General features: G+C 37.0%; 1 protein-coding gene across 1 annotated transcript; it reads left to right on the top strand.

The window, feature by feature from the left end:
- Positions 1-10,284: 10,284 nt before the first annotated feature.
- LOC102821464 (olfactory receptor 51I1-like) lies at positions 10,285-11,223 on the top strand. The gene has a single exon (XM_006870227.1). The coding sequence runs from the start codon at positions 10,285-10,287 to the stop codon at positions 11,221-11,223; it is 939 nt and encodes a 312-aa protein (XP_006870289.1).
- The last annotated feature ends 3,313 nt before the right edge of the window (positions 11,224-14,536 follow it).

The following is a 14,536-nucleotide window of genomic DNA, read 5'->3' on the forward strand; positions in this document are numbered from 1 at the left end:
CAAGACAAGAAGCTGGTTCTTTAAAAGAGTTAACAAAATCGACAGACCATTGGCAAACCTAACAAAAGAAAAGAGGGAGAAGACACAAATAACATGCATTAGAAATCACATGGGTGATGTCACAACGGAACCAAAGGAAATCAAAAGGATAATAACTGAATACTATGAAGAGTTATACTCCAACAAATTTAAAAAGTTAGAAGAGATGGATACTTTTTTAGATAAACATGACCTACCTAAAGTTACACACAGTGAAGTAGAAAACCTGAACAGACCCATAACAAAAGAAGAAATTGATCAGCTCAACAAAAGACTCCCAACACATAACAACAACAAATCATAGACATTTAATTCATTCCAGTATTTAAAACAGAATAATATTGTAATAAATTGAAGTGCCTCTTAAGATTGCAATAAATAATATTATTTAACAAATAATGTTAATTATAAAAATTAAAATAGTTTATTATAAAATTTTGTCAAATGAAGTTGTTGTTGTTGTTGTTGTTGTTGTTGTTGCTAAGTGTCGTTGGGTCATTTCCAATTCATAGTGATCCTGAACAAGGTTTTGTTGTTGTTATGTGCCGTGGAGTCGGTTCCGATTCATAGCGACCCTGCACAGGGTTTCCAAGGCTGTTAATCTTTACAGGAGCAGAACGCCTCATCTTTCTCCCACGGAGCAGCTGGTAGTTTCGAACTGCTGACCTTGCAGTTTGCAGCCCAATTCATAGCCACAAGTCTTTAAATCTTTGCAGAAACAGAAAGCCTCATTTTTCTCCCAGTGAGTGGCTGGCAGACTGGAACCGGGGACCTCATGGTTCACAGTCCAGGCTCACAGTGTGGAGCTATCGTACCCCTATCAAATGGTGTAAAAGCCTCATTTTTCTCTTTCTCTCTGTATATAAGAGGGAGCTTCGTGTAAAATTTTTACTTCTGGTAAAAGTTTGTGGAAAATGGAATGAAAAGATAAAGGATTTTTTTCTAATAACTTTTTGAAGCCCTCATATATATGCATATAATGTTTTTATATAAAATTTAATGGTTTTGTATATGACTTGTTGTTATTGTTATTAAGTGCCCGTCCAGTCAGTTCCAACTCATAGCGTTCCTGTATAGGGTTTCCAAGCTGGTGGGTTTGAACTGCAAACTTGCTGCTTTAACTGACCTTGTAGTTCAGTGCATTATTCTGCTGTGCCACACCAGGACTCCTTATACATGACTAACTTAAAACAACAACAACAACAAAAACAACAGATAGTTATTATAATGCATGGGAGATAATACCACAATTAAATAGCAGTATTATTTGTCATTTTAAATAGATCTGTTTTTATTATTTGAAATTTGTTTCTGCAAATAAGATTCTGAATCCAGTCTGTGCCGTTCAGAAAAACGAAACCTGGTGTGGCACTACAGTATAATGCACTGTACTGCCGTGGTCGGTTTGAACCGCAAGTCGACAGTTTAAACCCACCAGCGGCTCCTAGGAAAGTCTATGCAGGGTAGCTATGATCGGAACCAACTCTACGACGCTTAATGAAAACAACAATACTTAGATGTCTGTTTAATTCTCTTAATTGGATGATATCCTCAGAGAATTGCTTTGAAGATTGAACAAGTAGGTTGATCTTTACCATCATCTCTACATTTTATGTAGTCCTGGTGTGGCACTGTGGGTTAATGCGCCAGCCTGCAAAGCCGTTTGAACTTCAAAGTTGACCGTTCAAGCTCACCAGCTGCTCCTTGGAAACCCTGTACAGGGTCGCTATGGGTCAGAACTGACTCAATGGCACGTAACAACAACAACTACAATTGTGTGGCGCTGTCGGATCACCACAGGCAGTCCGAACCTCCCAGTTACTTCTCAAAAATCCTATACAGAATAGCAGAAACGAGTCTGTGGCACTTAAAACAACAACAATTATATTTCAGGAGTACTAAGAGTGGGATGGACTTCTGGTGTGGCTCTGTGGCTCAGCACTGTACTTGGAACCACAAGACTGGCAGTTCAAACCCCACCAGCAGCTCCTTAGAAACCCTATTGTTGTTGTGTGCCGTGGAGTCAGTTCCGACTCATAGCGACCCTGTCCAGGGTTTCCGAGGCTGTAAATCTTTACGGGAGCAGAAAGCCTTATCTTTCTCCCACGGAACAGCTGGTAGTTTCGAACTGCTGACCTTGTGGTTCACAGCCCGATTCATAACCACTATGCTACCAGAGCTCCTTAGAAACCTTATACGTGGTCACTATAAATTGGAACCTACTTAACAGCACCTAACACCAATAACAACAATGACAACGGGTGGGAGATCAGAAGAATAATGTCATCAGAAAGCAAAGGAAGACACTTTGTGCTATATCTCACACTGATATTTGATTTCCCCTAAATACCATGATGTATGGTATCGTGAACTGCAAGGTCGCCAGCGGTTCCGCGGGAGAAAGATGATGCTTTCTGCTCCCGTAAAAAATTTCCAGCTTCGGGAACCCTGTACAGGGTCTCTTTGAGTCAGAACGGACTCCACGGCACATCACCACCACCACCATCACCATTCATCAATAGGTTACTGAATGTTTGCAACCCTATTTCTTTTTCCTTCTCTAAGTAAAATTGTACAAGTCTTTGTCTAGGATTTGTTGTTGTTAAGTGTCTAGGATAGCTCTGATAGTTGGACTTTCTGAGTCACAGTGCTTCCCTGCTTTTCAGGTGACTTAGTTTTGTATAATGATGCTGTTGTTAAACATCTCTGATTGACTCTAATACCCAGGACCATTGTGGATTCATCTAATTTAAGGAAATTATGAGGTATAAGCAGATTAATTTTGTCCCTATGGAGTGAAGTGAGAGGGCAGCAAGTGCTCCCATGATGAAATTTCCTACTTGATGTTGCAAATGTCCTAGAGGGCAAGCAGGCAAAGCAATAAATGACCCTATCAGAACATAGACTTTGATATGAAGGTGTGGACTTAACCTGTGCTTAAATCATAGACATACATGTAAAGTAAGCTTCTTGTTCCTGGCAACATGAATAGGAGATGTTGTTGTTATTGTTGTTAAGTACCATCAAGTTGGTTCTGACCCATAGTGACCCTGTATAGGGTTTCCAAGGAGCAGCTGTTGAGCTTGAACTGCCGACCTTGTGGTTCAAACCGATTTTGCTGTCCAGTGGATTAATCCGTAGCACAACACCAGGACTCCTGGATATGCTTTAAGGTAAAGGTATGTTTTTGTGTGTTGTGGAGTCTGTTCCGTACAGCCCAGAGTGTAATGCACCAAAGATCCTTACTAAATTTGTAGACGTCAGAAATCAACTTTCTTCTTTGGGCACTGTCCAGCTCTTTGGTGGTTTTTATTTATCATTCTTGGGTACAATGTGATCACCTTACATGAGACAATATTGAGAAGACTAGTAGAATTATATTAGTTATGAGTAGATTAGAGTTAGCAGATGTACATGAAAACTTGGTGTTATACCAGGGATTAAACACAAATAATTTTGATTTCCTCTTCTAAATGCAGCTTGAGGTCACACATTTTTATCCATTTTGGCATATATATTTTTTAATCAAATTCCAATGACTTTCTCATAGACTTTAGGCTCACTATTTGTTCCCATTTATAAATTCTTGACCTCTAAACCATTTCCTCACAGAAAGCACACTAATGTTCTAATGTGTAAATGAGTCATTTGAAATACTGTATTTTAAACTCTTCTGTGTTTGCAGGATTCCCTGCACATTTTCATCAGGTTTGCCCCCATTTACTCACTGTCTGTGTTTTAGCCATACATGCTTTCTTTCTATTTCTAGACTCTGCGTTCCTCTCGCACAATAGAGGTGGATGTCAGACTCTATTCTATCACAGAAATTATATTCTTTACATACTGGACTGACTAATCGTGTTCATCCATTTTATTCAACAAATTCTTTTTAATATTTACGTGTACTTCCCTAGGCTGTGTTAGAAAAAGTGTATGATTGAAGACTCATAAGTATTTTAAAACCAGGTCTGTATACTATGCAGTATACCAACAACTATAATTTCAGTCAGAAATTGCCTAAATCATTATATCTCTCAGGGGTTTTTAAATGGCAATCACATGTGGACATCCCCTGAAATTGTTATGACAAGCAAGTGTAAAGATGTTTTAGTAGTTACTTAAATTTTGTTTCCTTTAAATTCTGTTGAAGTATTGTAATACTTTTTTTTATCCTCAGATTTTTTTCCTGTGATATCACTTGCTCACATAATGTATAAGTGACTTATTGAACTAAGTTTTCTTCCTATATACACTGTGAAGACCTTCTAGGTAATATTTAAAAAGTAATTTCACTTAGGTTTAGAAACCTAATATCATTTGTTTTAATATCACCAAATTTTCCAAATTTAAGTTTAAGCTAATCTAAAAAAAGAAAAAAAGGGACTGCCATCAGGTCAATTCTGACCCATAAACGACCATGTTTAGAGTTACTAAGGCTGTGTGTCTTTGCAGAAGAGTCTAACATTTTTTTCTGTGGAATGGCCAGTGAGTTTGAACTGCCAAACTTGTAGTTAGCAATCCAGTTCTTATTCTACAGAGCCACCAGGGTTCATAAGCTGCTTAACCCAAACCCACTGCCATAAAATCTATTCCAACTCATATTGACCCTATGTAGGGTTTCCAAGTCTATATATAAATCCTTGCAGGAACAGAAGTCTTCTCTTTCTCTTACAGAGTGACTGATGGATTCAAACAGAAGACCTTGGAGTCAGCAACCCAATTTGTAATTGGCTACACCACCAGGAATCTCCAAAGGTACATGTGGTTGTTTAGAATCATTGAGTCAGTTGTAACTTCTAGCGACCCTGTATAAGGTTTCCCAGCTGTAGATTTTGGAGGAGCAGACAGCCTCATCTTTCTCCTGGTAAGCAGCTGATGGACTTAAACTGCCTACCGTGTTTTCCAGTCCAGTCCTATCCTACAGAGACACCTCACTCCCTAAGTTCCTTCTTGTTGCTGTCGGTATTAAGTGCTGCTGAATAAGTCAGAGTGTTTCTAAGGAACAAGTGGTGAGTTTGAACTGTCAACCCTGTATTCAGCAATCCAGTACTTAGCCTACAGGATCACACCATGACTCCTTAGTAACTATTTAAAATCATGTCAAAATGGATTTATAGGAATAAATTAATAAGAACATCAACTATGCTAAAACCTAAGGATAAAGTGTTGGGTCATGATCACTAATTGTACAGTTCCACGTACCTAGTCTTTGCCCCAAAATATTATTCAGTGGACAAAAGCTTCACTAAATAATCACAAAAGAAAGGAACTAAACATGAAATCAGAAGATTATACAGGTAAGGTGATTGCCTGAGGAAAAATCAAATCTGTTCTTGTTTCGTTTTACATTGAAAGGGATTTAAATCAGGCAAATCTTTAGAGACTTATGCTGAAATCGAATTCAAAGAAAAACTCTATGAATCATGATTAGCTTATTTTTACCAAAAAACATTTGAATCATTATAATGTAATAATTAAAATACAATGCTGTCAGTTTGCTTATCTAGAGAATTAGAGGACTCTAGAATAAAATGTAGGAAGATAACAATGTGAGAAATACAGACTTACTACCTCATTACTTTAAAAAAAAATAGATTATATAGCTAGTGTTTGTTTGTTACATTTATATAGTCTCTGGATTTTTCTAATAATTGATCCTTATACTTAAATACCATACTTTTACTTTCCACTATATTAAATTATTGAATGATTGAAATATATATATATTTCACTGTAGAATGTTATTGTTAGTTGCAAGTCTTAGAGATTCTATGTACAAGAGAATGAAAGAGAATTACCCAGTCCTTAACCATTCTCACAATTGTTATGTTTGAGGCCATTGTTACAGCTACTGTGCCAATCCATCTCATGGAAGATTTCCTCTTTATCACTGACCCTCTATTTTACCAAGCATGATGTCCTTCGCCAGGGACTAGTCGTTTCTAACAACATGTCCAAAGTATGAGAGATGAAGTCTTGCCATCTTTTCTTCAAAGGAGCATTCTGATTACACCTCTTCCAAGACAGATTTGTTTGTTCTTCTGGCAATCCATGGTAATTTTAATATTCTCCTCCAACATCATAATTTAAATGCGTCAATTCTTCTATGATCTTCCTTATTCATTGTCCAACTTTAACACGTATGTGAAATGATTGAAAATACCATGGCTTGGACTAGGTGAGCCTTAGTCCTCAAACTCACCTCTTTGCTTTCTAATAGTTGAAAGAACCTTTGTAGCAGGTTTACCTGATGCAATACATCATTTAATTTTTTGGCTGCTGCTTTCATGAGTGTTGGTTACGGGCCTAAGCAAATTGAATTCTTTGACAATTTATATCTTTTCCCCAATTATCATGATGTTCTTTAATGACCCAGTTGTGAGAATTTTGTTTTCTTAACATTGTGGTACAATTCATGCTAAGGGCTGTATGTAGGCTTTGGTTTTCATGAGTAAATATTTTAAATCCTCTTCCCTTCCAGAAAGCCTGGTTGTATTATCTGCATACCAATGGTTGTTAATGTATTTTCCTCCAGTCCTGATGTAACATTCTTTTTCAGATTAGATAATTTCCATTCAGATTAGATAATTTTCATCACCATGGCATATTTTCAAACTACTGATCCTTCCTCATTGTTTTCAATCTTCCAATCACCAGTAATGATCACAACATCTTATTAAATGACTGATCAATTTCATACTAAACAGGTGGGTAGAATTCTTGAATTTCATCATCACTGGCTTTAGTGGTTGGTGCATCAATTTGAAGGTTAGTGGTATTGACAGGTCTTCCTTATAGGCATATGGATATTATTCTATCACAGACTACAATGTACTTCAAGATGGATGTTGAACAGCAAAGCTGTTCCCCTTCAGTTTTTGATTCCTGGCATAATAATTTATATGATTATCAGATTCAAAATGGACAATACCAGTCATTTTCTGCTCAATGGTGCCCAGGATGTCAATTTTTATGTGTTGCATTTTATTTTTGACAAATCCAATTAGCTTAAATTCGTAAATTGTACATTCTATGTTCCAATTTTTAATGGATGTTTCTGCTAATTTTGAGTTGTACTTATCAGCAAATAAAGGTCTTGAAAGCTTTACTCAATTTTGACTTTTTGGTAGTTCCCTGTGAATGTACTGTTGTAAGCATTTTTTAATTTTCTTTAGCAAAATTTTACTTGTATATGATAATAGTTATATTGCTCCATGATTTCCACATTCTCCTGGTTCATGTTAGTTTGGAATGGGCACAAATAACAAATAGAGTTTCTGCTATTCATTTAGCCATGTAATGTTCCTCCAAATTTCATGGCATAGACAGGTGAGTATCTCATGGTTTCTATCTGTTGAAAACATTATATTTGCATTCCCTCTATTGCTAGAGTCTCATTTTCAATGTCTTTAGTGAAGCTTGAACCAAGTCCTTCTGTGCCTTAAGTTTTTGATAACATACTACATTTTGAAGTGGTTGACATGGGCTATTTATTTTTGGTACTGTGATTCTGCATATTCATTACTTTCATCTACCTTTGATGCTGAATGTTTTATCCAATATTTTACCCATATTATTGTTCTAGTTGTTAAGTGCTGTTGAGTCAATTATGATTCATAGCAACCCTGTATATTATTTACATGGAATAGAAGGAGGGTTTGAACCACTGGCTTTGAGGTTAACAGTCCAGTGCTTATCATACAATGCCACACCAGGACTCCATAGACTCCTTCAATATTGCAACAGATTGAGAAATGCTGAGCATGTTTTTCCCTTTCGGTTTACTAACTCCAAGTCTTTGCACATTTCATTATAATTGCCTTTCTATTCTCTTGCTGCCCTTTGAAATTTTCTTTTCAACTCTTTTATTTCCATAATTCCTTCATTTGCTTTAGTTTCTGTAAGTTCAAAAGAAAGTTTCAGAATCTCTTCTGACATATATTTTTGTTTTTTCTTTCTTTCCTGTCTTTTTAATGAACTTTTATTTTCTTCCTGTATGATGGTCTTGATGTCATCCCACAACTCTTATGGTAATTGGTCAATAGTGTACAATGCAGCAAATCTGTTCTTGAAATAGTCTCTAAATTCAATTAAGATATATTCAAGGTCATATTTTGGCTTTTGCATACTTGTTACAATTTTCTTCAGCTTCAGCCTGAACTTATATAAGAGGAATTAATGATCTGTTCGACAGTCTGTCCTTGGCCTTGTTTTGGCTGCTGATGTTGAGCTTTTCCACCATCTCTTCCCATAGATATGGTCCATCTGCTTCCTGTGTATTCTAGTTGTTGAAGTCTGGGTGTGGTGCTGCAGGTTAATGACAGGACTGCACAGTTAGTTTGAATCACAAGGTTGGTGGTTTAAACTCAGCAATCACTCCTTGGAAATTTTTTACAGGATCATTTTGAATCTGAACCGACTCTACAGCACTTAATAACAACAGCATGTGTATAGTTTATTTGTTACATTATACCTTTTTAAATATTATATTATATATGTGACTATATATAATTATGTAACATATTATAACCATTTATATTATACATGTGAGGTATTTGCAAGAATAAGTCATTGACTTTCTTTTTGTTATTTATACTGGTATTTCATGCTATGGTTTAATTTCTTAATTCACTTAATTTTTATTTACCTGTCCACATTTCCTGCTTTCAGACTGACTTGATTTTGATGGTTTCTCTCTAAGTTTCTTTTAGGAATAATTTACCTATTGGTAACTGTATTTAAAAATTACTCTACATTTCTAGTCTTTCTTTTGCATGGGTTGCCAAGAACTTGGAATTTATACTGGATCCTTGGCTTGATGAGGGAAATGAGGCTTCATTGAGCATTATGGAAATGTACTGTCCTGTCCTCTGTTTATATTGCTGGCCCTAACACTGGCATCACTTTCTCTTCTAGGATGTTTATCCAACATATTTAGGGCAGAGACTACACATGTTGAATAAACTGACAGATTTTTGCCTAGTAGTATAAAGTGTAGACAAACTGCTATTTGACATGGTGTAAATCAAAGAGTACAGAATTCTTTGGGGGAAATGTTGGAGAGATGGAAACACTGCCTTCAGAAGTATGTAGATAGAGATAATAAAACAATAGCTTTACATTTTTACATTTACTAGAGATTTTTATGATATTCTAACAATACTTTTTGCATTTTTGCGTGTGGTTGTTGTTAAGTGCCGCCAGTTCCGATCCATAGTGACCTTGTAGACGGTTTTCAATGAGTAGCTGGTGAGCTTGAACCACTAACCAGAAGTTCAAACTGACTTTGCAGTTCAGCACATTAACCCACAGTGCCACACCAGGACTCCTGTTTTGTATGTATATACATGTCAATTCCTAAGGATTCTCTACCAGGTTTTTGCGAAGTGTCTGGTGGATTTGAACTTCCAACCTTTGGTTAGCAGTTCAGTGCTCATCTATGGAGTGCTGGTGTGGTGCTATAGGATAAACATTGGACTGCTTCCCCAAAGGTCGGAGTTTCATATCTATAAGTCACTTTTCAGGATCCCTAAACAGGGTTGCTATGAGGAATACTGACTCCACAGTACTTAACAGCAACAATGAATATTGAAAGTACCACAGACAGCCAGAAGAGCAAAGAAATCTGTGTTGGAAGAAGTACAACCAGGATGCTCCTAGAAACCAGGATGGCGAGGCTTCGTCTCTCATTCTTTGTGAATATTGTCAGGAAGACAGTCCCTAGGAAAGGACATTATGCTGGGTGAAGTGGAGGATCAGTAAAAAAGTGGAAGACCCTCAATGATCTAGATTGGCACAGTGGCAACTGCAATGGTTAAGTGTAGCAATGATTATGAGGAAGGACCAGGAGCAGGCAGTATTTTGTTCTGTTGTGCATTAGGATATCTATGAATCAGAACCACCTCGATGAGGGCACCTACCAACAACAACACACACACAAAAGAACAAATCACAGAGCAAGAGTGCTGGTGGCACAAAGGGTTAAGTGCTTGGTTTTAACAAAAAATTCTTTTTTTTGTTACTTAACTGACTTCTAATTAAACACGGGACTGATACTACAAAACACACAAGGGAATACAGGCCAGAAAAACTTAATTTTTAGGAAAATGAAGTATCAATGTTTTTAATGTTGTTTGGGGAAACTAGACATTTATATAGTGTTATTTGAATTGGAAAGTCTTGTTTTGTTTTCTACATAGAATCCATATCTAGGAAGCTGCTTTGAATTGGAGATTTCAGTTTTCCATGCCTGAGTTTAATACCACAACATTTCAACCTGCTGTTTTCATCCTAACTGGCCTCCGAGGGTTGGCAGGTGCCCGCCTGTGGCTGGGACCACTTCTAAGTTTGATGTACATCACTACGATGGTGGGGAACTGCACGGTGTTATACTTGGTGAAGACAGAGCGTAGTCTACAGCAGCCCCAGTACTTTTTTTTGTCCATGCTGGCAGGAGCTGACATTATTCTTTCTGTCTCCACACTTTTCTCTGTGCTCAAGGTCTTTCTCTTTGGCCTTTATGAAATTGCATTCGATGGCTGCCTCAGTCAACTTTTCTTTATTCATACATTCTCTTCCATGGGCTCAGGAATCCTGCTGGCCATGGCTTTTGACCGTTTTGTGGCTATCAGTTACCCCCTACAATATACCACGATTCTCACTAATTCACGAATTACCAAAATGGGACTCACAGCTTTGCTGAGGGGTATAGCACTCATGATTCCATTACCCATCTTGCTCAAGAGACTTCCTTTCTGCAAGGGCCAAACACTTTCTTATTCCTACTGCCTCCACCCAAATGTCATGAAGTTAGCTTGCGGCCAAGTAAAAATCAATATTTTCTATGGGCTGGTTCTAGTTATCTGTTCCTTTGGGTTTGACTTCTTATTTATAGCCATATCGTATATGCTGATATTCAAAGCAGTAATGGGCATTGCCTCCAGAGAAGGCCAGATGAAAGCACTCAATACCTGTTTTTCCCATATTTTTATTGTCCTTATTTACTATGTACCTCTCCTAGCAATAACTGTGATGCATCGATTCAGCCATGGAATTCCTCCAATAACACATGCTGTCCTGGGAAACATATATATCTTCATGCCCCCAATGCTCAATCCAATTGTGTACAGCCTGAAGACTAAGCAAATCCGTGCTGCCCTGAGAAAATCTTTTAAGATCCAGTGAAGGTGAAGAAATAGATTACTAAATGGCAGTTGGTGGTGGGGGGCAGGGAGGGAAGTCATAATTCTATAGTTTATTGGAAAAAACTCATATTTTTTCTTTTTAGAAGAAGGGATTAAGTATATTAGATAATATGTTGTAATTTATAATTCTTAAGAATGAAGATAATAATTGTTATACTTTTAATATACTTTCTTCTTCAATTTGTCACATATAGTTTGAGATTACTTGAGATGGGGATAATAGATGCAGGAAATAAATTTTTTAGAAAAGGTTAGCATTATGGGAAAATATCTTTGTATTACTGAACTTAGTTTATTGTTAGAAACTGCAGAAATTTCAAGAAATGTGCAGGAATTCAATTACTTTACCATCACATTATTTACTCATTTATTTCCCTATTTATAAAACATATTTATTTTATCAAAAATTGTTTATATTTCCCCCTGTATTGAAATATTCATAAGTGTATAGATATTTATATCTTGTCTCCTATTTTAATCATAACAAATAACAGTGTCTTCTGTACTATATTTTAAATAAATGAATTGATTTTCATTTGATGCAATTTATCTAATATAGTTTCATTTTAAGAACTATTTAAAATTCACTAGCTCCAGAAGATATATAACATAGACTTCACCTTCAAATGCTGAAGCTTCCTCAAATACATTTCACTCTTACAATAAAGTCTATATTTTGCCCCCAAATGTGTCGTCTGTTTAACTTTTCTAAGTATATGTTAATTTTCTGACACCATTCATTATTGTGTAAAAGCAACACTAGTGCTAATAGTCACTACAAGTTTCCTCTGCAGATGATATAACCTTGCTTTCTGAATGCAAAGAGAACTTAAAATATTTACTAATGAATTCAAAGACCAGTCTTTGGTATGGGTTGTACCTCAATGTAAAGAAAAAAAAAATCCTCACCGCTGTACCAATAAATAACATCAAAATATATGGAGAAGAGATGGATGTTGTCAAAGACTTCATTTTGCTCAGATCAACCATCAGCAGTCATGGAAGTAGCCATCAAGATATCAAACCATGTACTGCCTTAGGAAAATCTGCTGCACAGGACCTCTTTAAAGAGTATAAGAGCAAATAAGTCAGTTTGAAGACTAAGGTGTGCCGGACCCAAGCCTTGGTATTTTCATATGCATGTGAAAGTAGGACAGTTTCATATGTTAAACCTCATATTCACATGAAAGTTGAACAGTGAATAAAGAAGATCTCAGGATAATTGTTCCAATTGTGTTATGGTGGTGGAGGAGCATATTTAAAGTACCATAGACTGCCCAAAGTACAAACACATCTGTGTTGGAAGAAGTACAGCCATAGTGTTCCTTAGAAGCCAGGATGGCCAGACTTCATCTCTAATATTTCAGACGTATGGTCAGTAGGGACCAGTCCCTGGAAAAGGACCTCATGCTTGGTATAGTGGAAGGTCAGTGAAAAAGAACAAGACCCTCAAAGAGATGGATTGGAATAATGGTAACAGCAATGGGCTACAGGGTAGCAAGGATTGTGATATAGGTACAGGATTAGTCAGAGTTTCGTTCTGTTGTATATAAGGTTGCTATGAGTTGGTATCCGTTTGAAGGCATCTAAGAACAAAAACAACAATAATAGAATGTACTATATTTGACTGTTATTGTTGTCGACTCTGTCCTGACTAATATTGGCCCTATAAAAGGTTTCTGAGGAGCAGCTAGTGAGTTTGAACCACTGACCTTATGTTCAAATTGATCTTTTGGTCAAATTCTTATCCTACAATGCTCTATATTTGGTAGAAAAAGCATCAATTCAAAGCTATAATAAAGGAAAGACACTATGTATCTCACATTTAACATTAATTTTCTACTTTTCTTCAAATAATTTTTCACTAGATCATTACTTCACCCATATTAAGTATGGAGCTATGTTTTATTCTTCTCTTATAACACACCTCAATTCCACCCCCAAATCCCCAAACTACTAATAATTATAAGGATTAATACATTTCAAACATCACATGGCTATGATTCAACAGGTATTGGAATTTAATTTTTCTCTTCCTTACTATTGAGCTCTCAATTTGTTATATTAAACAGAACATACACACGATAAACATTTAGTAAAGGGTTACGAATTTGGCTGTGAACCACAAGGTCAGCAGTTCGAAACTGCCAGCTGTTCCGTGGGAGAAAGATGAGGCGTTCTGCTCCCGTAAAGATTTACAGCCTCAGATACCCTGTACAGGGTCGCTATGAGTCGGAACCTACTCCACGGCATATCACAACAACACAACAACAATTGGATAAGTACATGGAGTCAGCAAAAAATCAAGGAAAAAGTAGAATTTGGCTCAGAAATTAGGAGATGAATAAACCTTTTCTGAGGAGAGAAATGTGGAACACATTTAAATTGATGAAATCATAAGAGCAAAGGCAAAGAGAAAATAATATGATTTATCAGGGGAAAGACTGAGAATGTTGACCTGAATGGAATGGAGAGTTTTAAAATAGAGAAAAGGTAAAATAAAATAAAAAGGTAGTATGAAGTTCTGTTAAAAATTATGAACAGAAGTTCAGAGATAATACATAATCAAAAGGGAACAAGGAATGTGAATTAATGAAGATTCTGTAAGTATTTAAATGAAAGGGAGCTTAGTTATGTTCACGACAAACTCTAATGCTATTCTTACAGTGATTAGGATGTCAAGTTATGTTGTTGTTGTTGTTGTTATGTGCCATTGAGTCGGTTCCGACCCATAGCGACCCTGTATAGGGTTTCCGAGGGTATAAATCTTTACGGGAGTAGAAAGCCTCATCTTTCTCCCGCGGTGCAGCTGGTAGTTTCGAACCGCTGACCTTAAGGTTCACAGCCCAATTCGTAACCACTACGCTACCAGAGCTCCTTATTTAAATGAAAGAGAGCTTAGTTATGTTCACGACAAACTCTAATGCTATTCTTACAGTGATTAGGATGTCAAGTTATAAGACTCTAAATAAGAGTATTGGATGTATTCACCGATGGGGGGAAGTGGGGTAAAAGCAGCAATGAAGCGGCAAGCTAAGCCCTACAATGTTCAGTGGACTACTGTGGACCCAGTTGGGGACCTGGTTGGCAAGCAATGTGAGGAGACCTGGGGACTCTTGGGCTCAGAGTCAGTGGCATGGCCACGGAGGACTCGAGAGGAGAGTGGAGCTACCGGCTGACGGGAAGAGAGGGCATGTGCACAGGAGCCCACACTTGCAGATGATACCCACGTGACCTGGACCGTATGACTGGATGATCAGAGCTCAACCAGGAGAAGAAAGAAGAGGGGGACA

This window comes from Chrysochloris asiatica, unplaced genomic scaffold (genome assembly GCF_000296735.1).
Source record: "Chrysochloris asiatica unplaced genomic scaffold, ChrAsi1.0 scaffold00140, whole genome shotgun sequence".
NCBI classification, from domain to species: domain Eukaryota; kingdom Metazoa; phylum Chordata; class Mammalia; order Afrosoricida; family Chrysochloridae; genus Chrysochloris; species Chrysochloris asiatica.

Bases quoted from the DNA above. Each gene is read 5' to 3' on its own strand.
- LOC102821464 (XM_006870227.1), top strand. From the start codon at position 10,285: ATGCCTGAGTTTAATACCACAACATTTCAACCTGCTGTTTTCATCCTA.